An 8,519-nucleotide genomic window follows, 5' to 3' on the forward strand; every position below is an offset into this window, starting at 1 on the left:
GCTGGCCACTGCCGTGCTCCCCAACGGGGACTGGAGCCAGCAGCTCCTGGTGCTGCTGGAAACCGGCCCCGGCAATGCGGGCTCAGCTCCAGCTGCCAGGTGGAGCACGTCAGCCTGGAGCACCCCCGAGCCGGCACTGGGGCACGGCCCGGCCCCCACAGCGCCGGGGGCAGCGGGGGAGGCACTGGGGGGCCCAGAGGGGGATTGGGGTGTGCTGGGAGGAACTAGAAGGCAACAAGATGTTAATGTGGATCGGGGACTTCATCTTTCTGGTGGTGGGACTTCAGAAGAAGCTCAGAAGTGTCGGAAGCAGCTTAGAAGCTCGGCTTCTGCTTGCACAAGAAGGTGAGGGGGGATTCCGGGGGTCGTCCCCCCCTCCCCTGGAGGGTGTGTGCTCCCCATGGAGACCGCAGCCCAGTGTCACCCCTTTTTCACTGCTCACAAAGCTCCTCAGCTGGCAGTGGCTACAGCCCCTCCCTGTGACCTCAGGCCTGGCCGGGACCACATGATTCATCCCAATGAGTTTGGGGGAGGTCGTTTGTCCCTCACATTCCTGCTGTTATTCTGTCCCTGTCTGGCTGTTCCCAATGTTCTACATGAAGTTTCCCAGTTTGCCCCGATCCCGTTTATATGGGACAGTGGGGAGGGACTTGGGTTATCCAGCAGAGGTCTGTGATTGGGCGGGGAGAGAGGGGTTGGGAAGTGAATGCTGGGTGCTGCGGGTCAGCCCGGCAGCTGGTGTGCCATCAGATCTGCTGTCTCTGATTGGCTGAATCTTGTTCACTGCATTCCCTTGATTGGCTGACGAGAGGCCCGAGAGTTGAGAGAAGGACCAGGAGAGATCCTACCCTGAGCACTGGCATGGCCACAACAGACCCAGCCTGGGCACAGGGAGCGAATTTATTACCAAACAAATCACAGCAGCACAAGGAGAAGGGAAAGAAATCTCTTCAACACTTTCCTCCCACTCAACACGGATCACCCAGAACAGGGATCACCAGGGCTCTGCCCAACAGGGGTCACTGGGGATCATCCAACACCCATCCTCCCATGGGGGATGCAGATACAGCAGCGAACGAAGTGCTTCCTGCATTCGGGGCACTTGCAGGGCTTCCCTTACTGGTGCCTCCGTAGGTGTTGGGTCAAGTTAGAGCTCCTGGAGAACCTCTTCCCACACTCCGGACACTCATAGGCCTTCTCCCCAGAGTGGACGAGCTGGTGGTTTCTCAGGGCAGAGCTCCACCCAAAGCTCTTTCCACATTCCAAGCACTCATAGGCTTGTTTCCCAGTATGGATCACCTGGTGCTGGATCAAGCTGGAGCTCCAGCTGAAGCTCTTCCCACATTTCCCACACTGGTAGGGCTTTTCTCCAGTGTGGATCCTCTGGTGTTCCCTCAACTGGGAGCTCCGTACAAAGCCCTTCCCACATTCTCCACACTCATAGGGCTTCTCCCCAGTGTGGATCTTCTGGTGCTGGCTCAGGTGGGAGCTCTGGCTGAAGCCTTTCCCACATTCCCCACACTCATAGGGCCGTTCCCCTGCGTGAATGTTCTTGTGTTCCCTCAGATGGGAAGTCCGGCTGAAGCCCTTCCCACATTCCAAGCACTTGTGGGGCTTCTCCTCACCCTGAGGCTTCTCCACCAGCTCTGAGCTCTGGCTGGATCTCTGGCCACCTTCGTGGGATTGGGAGGGTCTTTCCTCCTTCGCTGGGCTGGGTTTGCAGGCCTCCTTCGTGTCCGATCTCTGGGGCTTTTCCTCTTCCTCCATCTGGCCACGCCTTGGGAATGAAAAATCCTGGTTTGGGGGGAAATACAAAAAGTGAGCACCTTGGGCCTGGGGGGTTCCTCCTTCCCCAGCTCTATCTCAAGAAGTCTACAATGATTTTATATCCATAAAAATCCCAAGCCACCACAATTCAGCACAAAAGTCCCTCCCTGGAGTTCCCCCTCTCTGATCTCTCCACTTTGGGGTTCTGGAGGGGGTCTCCCTTCCCTGGGCTAATGGGGGTCCTGTGGCTCCTCAGATTCCCCCTCTCTGGAGTTGTAGTGGGTTGAGCCCAAGGGATGGGTTCCACTTAGGGATGATCCTAAGGGATTTTGGGTGTCTCAGGGGTCCCTTCTCCCCTCACTCTCTGCTCCAGTGTTCTAGGGATCCCAGGGGGTCTCCCTTATCTAGGCTCCACCCTTCTCCAGGCTGCTGGGGGTCCCCCAGCTCCGGGATCACCCCTGTCACCTCACCCCACCCCTGTTCTCCTGGTGTTGCCCTCCACTTCTCTCCCAGGGGAGCTCCTGGCACCAGGTGATTGCCATATGCAGACCCCAAAATATCCCCAAAAGGGGCATTTGCAGCTCAGCTTTGGGGTTCTGCAAGATGCAAACATCCTGCCTTCCACTTCTCCCAAAATGAAACCCTCCCAGGGTCCCACAAAGATATTAGGGTCTTGATTCTGGAAGCTGAGAGCTCCAAACAACCCCCGAGGAAAAACACCGCTTGGGGATCCCCCAAGAGATCTGGGGCAAGCTCCCCCTACTTGCTCACTTGAGGGACGGGGGGAATGATGCTCCCGGATCCACAGTGGACAGAGTGGGTGTTGAGACCCCACTTCTCCACTGCCCCTCCTTTTTGTGCTCCTCCTTTTCTTCTCTCCCTCCTCTCCCCGCCCCCCCCAGCTCCTCCTCCATTGCTCCTCCTCTTTCCTGAACCAGCCTCCTGCTCCTTCCTCTGCCCTCCTCCATCCCTTCTCCCACTCCTTCCTCATCCCTCCTCCATCCATTCTCCAACTCCCCAGGCGTGCTGAGGTGAGGGGGGAGTGCAGGTGAAACACTGGCAGCGTCTTCGGGGCACAGGCAGTGGCTGAGGGCTCCTCCCCCACTTCATTTTCTCTCTCCAGTTCACATCATCCCCTCCCATTCAAATCCCCTCCATTCACTTTTTCTCCCCAAAAATAAAATTTCCTTGCCCCCATTAAACTTTTCTTCCCAGTTAAGTTCTGAGCCCACTCCCCACTGAGATGGGGAACATACATGGCTATGAAAATTCAGAATTTTAGAATCCTATAATGTGCTTAAACAGGTGATAGGGAAATAGAACACAGCAGAAACAACTAGTAATAAACCACATAAGAATTTACAATAATTTAGATTTTTAAAACCATCTAAAAGCAAATGGTAAAAACCATTAATATATATTATTGTGAATTATATATTATATAATTATGTGAAAACTCGGCAAAGCAAGACTTAGGTATCGTGAAAACCCAACAAAGAAGAACCCATGGCTCCAGAAACCAGCCAGGACCAGACTCATGGTTTTGGTCCAGGCAAGCTGACCTGGGAGAGTGAAACCTCCACTGTGCTTGCCCAGAAGTGAAGGTCAAACAGCGAACACTGAGGTAGACTTCTGGCCTTCCTCCCAGGATCCCAGCCCATGACCACCAGGAGGCGTGACAGTAATTATAATACAAAGCGAGAGAAGGTAGAGAATGGGTGGGCAGGAAGGTGTGGGTTTGTGGGATCAATGTATATTTATACCAAACCTGTCTTGACCAGGTATGCATCTATGGTGGATGATCCCCCATGCATCCCTGATGCTGTCAGCTAATGGAAATAAAACTGTTTCAGTTGCAAAGTCCTAATTCTGCAAACCACTGCCCCCAGCTCCTCCCAGCAGGACCTGGCCAGGACCTTCTGAAAACAGGAGTGGAAAGAGTTAAAAAATTCATCATTATTTTCTTGGTTTCTGGAGGATTTTCCTGTGGCTTTCCTGCAGAAAGCCCTTCCTTTCCAAGCGATGGCTGAGAGGTCCCCTTGGGCTCCATCCCCTTTCCAGTCTCTTTTTCCAGCTCTTTTCCTCAGGTGATCCAAACCTGTGGATTTTAGGGGGTGGGAGGGGTCATTGCTCAGGGGTCTTGGAGGTGCTCCCAGGGAGGCCTTGAAGCCCCAGCATGGTTCCCTCCAGCCCCTCGGAACATTTGGAATCTCCAACTCAGCCATCGCTGTCCATGGGATTCAATCCCCCCTGCAGGGTTTTCCCCCAGACCAACTTTATTTACAGAGGGTTTTGTGGTTTCCCTTCAAGCCGGGGCCTAACAGCACCGGAGTGGTCACAGCTGACAGAGCAGGAAGGGCTGTGGGACAGAACCTCCCCACAAACCTCCAGGAGGGGAACAAAGGCTAGGGGAGGAGTAGAGAATAAACATGGAATTATAGAAAAAGGAAAAAAAAAATAAAATATGTATGATATCTAAAATAAAAAATAAAAATGAATAAATTAAAATAATGGCAGAGCTACTTCTCCTGGGACTTTGGGTTTCTTCTCCAAGTTCTGAGCTGGTTTTGAACCAGAAACCAGTGGGTGGGATAGACATTGTTGATGAAGGGCTTCACATTGCCGAAACTAAAGTGTAGAGTATCAAGTAACATCTTGAGGTTACGGAAGTCCCAGCACCCACACTAGATTCCCTTGTTTGAAGCTGAAGGCAGAGTTCCACTTGTGACTCTGCTTTGTAACGATGAATATAAAAGTTCAACACGACTCCCAGTTCCATCCCTCCTCTGCCCAGCAGTGGGGGAGAAGGGATGGGAGTTATGGTCAGTTCATGCCGCTGCTTCCCCCTCAGGGACAGGAATCCTTGCCCTGCTCCAAGGTGTGTGATCCCTTCCATGGGGTCAGTCCTTGCTCTGTCCAGCGAGAGTCCCTCCCCATCTCTTGGTCACCCCTTGGCCCGGCTCTGAGGCATGTGGCAGTTGTGTGGCAGTCACGCTTCAGCCCCGTCAGTGGCACCACCAGTTTGTCCTGGAGTTACTCTACCAGATGGATGAGGTGGAATGAGAGGAGAGACTAAAATGCAATCAAAGAGCCACACTAAGGGCATCTTCCTCATCCACATCTGAATGAGCTGCACCGAACAATGGGTGAGGTTGTTCTGCATTCTGCAGCTGCAGGATCGAGTCCAGAGAGGTTATATAGATTCTGGTGACTGACATGACAATGAGATGGGTCTCTGCTTGGTTAAGCTCAGGAAACCATTTATTCAACACAGTAACAAACTCAGATTAAATCCAGAGACAGAGAACCCAGAACAGAGCCAGGGTGGAGTTTACGGTTGGGGACTAATAGGGACATAGCAAGGGAGAAACCTCAGGGGCTCAAACCCAATCAGAACACCCTGGGCTAACACCCCATGAGGGGTCTGCGTGTGAGGCAACTCCTCCCAGGCTTACAGGGCACATTCTCCGAGGCAGAGGGTGGAATTTATTTTTCCCAGCGTTAAAGCCATACCTCTCATTTTAACACTGCTTATCTAAAACTAAATATTTGCCTCCCTGGGTGGGGGTTGAATAGCACAAAATACAGAGAATGGAGTAAAATAGAATAAAGAAACTCCAGTGGGGGCTCCTGGCGACCGATGTCATTGAAGAGCTGCACCACAGGACGAGCGCTGTCGTGTGTGGCAGGAAGGGCAGCACCAAGGCAGGTGGCAGGTGTGAACAGAATTAAACATAGAAAATAGAATAAAATACAAGAAAAGAGCCACACCAAGGGTTCCACATGGAAGAGCTGCACCAAGAGCAGCGAGAAGTGATGGCAGTAGACAGTAGAATAAAAAATAACAAAATACCCACAATGGCAGTAGGTGCTACCTGACACTAAAAGAGCAGCACCTAGGTCATGTTGGGGCAGCACTGGGGGCTCTTGGCCACCCCGTGTCACTGAAGGAGCTGAAAGGAGGGACGGGTGGGACACGTCCTGGATAGAGCCCTTCCAGCTGCGCAACCAGCAGCAAGCCTGCGAGACCGCGTTGGGGCCAAGCGGCAGCAGCAGCTGGAGCCAGGGAAGCAGCTTCAAGCAGCGGAAATGAGCAGGGCATTCCCAACCAGCTCTGCTCAGCCCTCAGGCACTGGGGGGATTCCAGGAGTTGTTCCCAACCAGGTCCACTCAGCACTTGGGCACCGTGGGGGGGTTGTGAGGCTGTTCCAAACCAGCTCCATTCAGCCCTCAGGCACCAGGGAGGGTTCTGGGGTTGTTCCCAACCAGCTCCACTCAACCGCTGGGCACCCGCTGGGGCTGCTGTAAACTTTTCAGCTCTGGCCACCCACACAGGCCGGGCCCCCACAGGTCCCGCTGCCACCACCTCAGTCCCGCAAAGCCCAGAAACCCTGGGAAATCGGTCCCAGGCATGAAATAGCCCTTCTGTGTGCAGTGAGGGCTGCGTGGGATGGTCCTTATGAACTCCTCTTCCATCCTGAGCATTGCCAGGCATTAGTGCAGCTCCCAAGGCTGTCCCAGCACTGGCTGCTGCCACAGGGCACTGGCTTGCTGCCTTGGATATTCAAACTGACAAATGTGGGGAGGGGGACAGCCCTAGAAACCAGGAATTTGCCCTCAGAAGCCTGGAGCTGCACGAGGGGGATAAAGGATCCCCTGCACACACCGATGTCCCCAGCAGTGGCTCTGCTCTGCCAAGAATGGGGCTGTGTTTGGGAGAGGTAGGATGGCTGGGATGAGATCTGCAATGAGACAGCAACACGTTGGGAAAAAGATCTTGGGGCAATCTGGTTACTGCAGAGGTTTTGGGGGCACCGAGAGATGAGTTACTGGGAGTGGGGAGACACCTGGCTCTTACACTGGAGTGAAGCCTCACAGGGAAGGACGTGGGGAGCCCATATTAAGGACGATTCTGCTGTTTTCTGCCAGTTCTCAGGGGTTATAAATGGCTTTGGGGGAATTCCTGGTCAGTTAATGTGTGGAGATGACCCCTTTTTTGGAGTGAGACAGCTCTGTCTGGCTTTCCCCACCCTGTTGTGGCCTCTCAGCTACTTCCAACACCTTGGGGCACTGGGATTTTCCTCCAAGGGACAAGGGCATTCATTCCCTTCCAGGAGCCCAATGCCCGGCTGGGGCTCCAGGCCAGGGGGTCCTTGAGCAGCTGCCCCAGAACCTCCGCCAGGGGCTCCCAGTGCAGCCACAGCCGCTCGGCCTGGGATCCCCAAAGCCCTCAGCAAGCCCCAAGTCCCTGCCAGGAACCCTCAACTCCCTCAAACCCAGCATCCCCCACAGCCCCTGCAAGTTCCCCCCATGGCAGTGGCCATGGCCATGTCCCCACATGTCACTGGCCATGTCCCACCCATGGCTGTGTCCCCACTGTGTTTTCAACCCTGTCATTGTTCTCCACATCTCCATCCATGCCCAATGTCCATGTGTCCCCATGTCACTCTCCATGTCTGTCCCACTATGTCCTCACACACGTCTCAGCTCAATGCCTATTTTTACCCCAAAGCTGGATATTTTAAAGGGATGAAGAGAAATGAAAAGGAAATCAAGGCCATAAGAAAAGGATTTCCATGTCCATGCCAGCTGAGGATCCACGTGCTTGGGTCTGAGGGAAGAACATTTTTTGGAGGGGTTTCCACCCCACTGTCTCCAAAATCTTGGTCTTTGCCCCAGTCCATCACCATCTGGTTGTGGAAGATGCCCTTGGATCATAGAATACCAAAACTATGGAATCCCTGAGGTAGGAAAAGACCTCCAAGATCATCCAGTATTCCTTGATACCACCAGAAGATAGGACTGAACACAAAAGATTTTTTGGGATTGAAAGTTAACAAATCCACCCTCCCAAAGGAATTCCCATTGTTGGTCTGTGTTCTGATGGATGTTCCTGCCCCTCCATTCATCCAGGAGCCCACAGGGAGATAGGAAGATATGAAGCATCCCAGCCAGGTGTCTGCCCAACATGCATCAACAGGGCTCTGCCCAACAGGGGTCACAGGGGACCATCCAACACTGATCCTCCCATGGGGGATGGAGCTGGAGCAGCACATGAAGCTCTTCCCACACTCAGGGCACTCGCAGAGCTTCCTTTAGTGGTGCCTCCACTGGTGTTGGGTCAAGTTAGAGCTGTTTGAGAAGCTCTTCCCACACTCCGGACACTGGTAGGGCCTCTCCATGGTGAGGATGCGCTGGTGGACAGTGAGGTGGGAGTTTTGCTTGAAGCCCTTCTTGTAGTCAGGGCAGTGGAAGGGCCTCTCCTCTGTGTGAATCTGCTCATGTTTGAGGAGAGTGGAGTTTGTCTGAAATTTCTTCCCACACCGGGGGACACTCATAGGGCTGATCCCCCGTGTGGATCACCTGGTACTGGATCAGGTTGGAACTCTTTCTGAAGCCCTTTCCACATTCCAAGCGCTTGTGGAGCTTCTCCCCACCATGAGGCTTCTCAAACAGCTCCAAGCTCTGACTGAATCTCTGGCCACCTTTCTAGCATATGGGAGGGGGGGGCGTGTCTTTCCTCCATGCAGGTCCCTGGGCTGGGTTTGCAGCCCCTCCTCGTGCTGGATCTCTGGGGTGTTTCCTTCTACATCTGGCTACTCCTTGGCAATGAGTAAAACTTACGGTTTGGGGAAAAAAAGAAGAGGAAAGTGCCATGGGTTGGGGGTTTCTCCTTGCCCAACTCCATCTCAGCAAATCACTGGGCACCCTGAGTCTGTAAGAACCTCCAAAACACCAACATTCAGCCCAAA

At 53.6% G+C, this 8,519-nt stretch overlaps 1 protein-coding gene across 1 annotated transcript; it reads right to left on the reverse strand.

The window, feature by feature from the left end:
- Positions 1-833: 833 nt before the first annotated feature.
- Positions 834-8,489, reverse strand: LOC107198964 (zinc finger protein 239). Its single transcript, XM_015616254.3, has 2 exons — positions 7,865-8,489; positions 834-1,862 (listed from the first exon to the last, which is right to left on the reverse strand). Exons 1-2 carry the CDS (start codon positions 8,103-8,105, stop codon positions 1,117-1,119), a joined length of 987 nt encoding a protein of 328 aa, XP_015471740.2. The 5' UTR covers positions 8,106-8,489; the 3' UTR covers positions 834-1,116.
- Positions 8,490-8,519: the final 30 nt, after the last annotated feature.

This window comes from Parus major, unplaced genomic scaffold (genome assembly GCF_001522545.3).
Source record: "Parus major isolate Abel unplaced genomic scaffold, Parus_major1.1 Scaffold386, whole genome shotgun sequence".
Classification (NCBI taxonomy): domain Eukaryota; kingdom Metazoa; phylum Chordata; class Aves; order Passeriformes; family Paridae; genus Parus; species Parus major.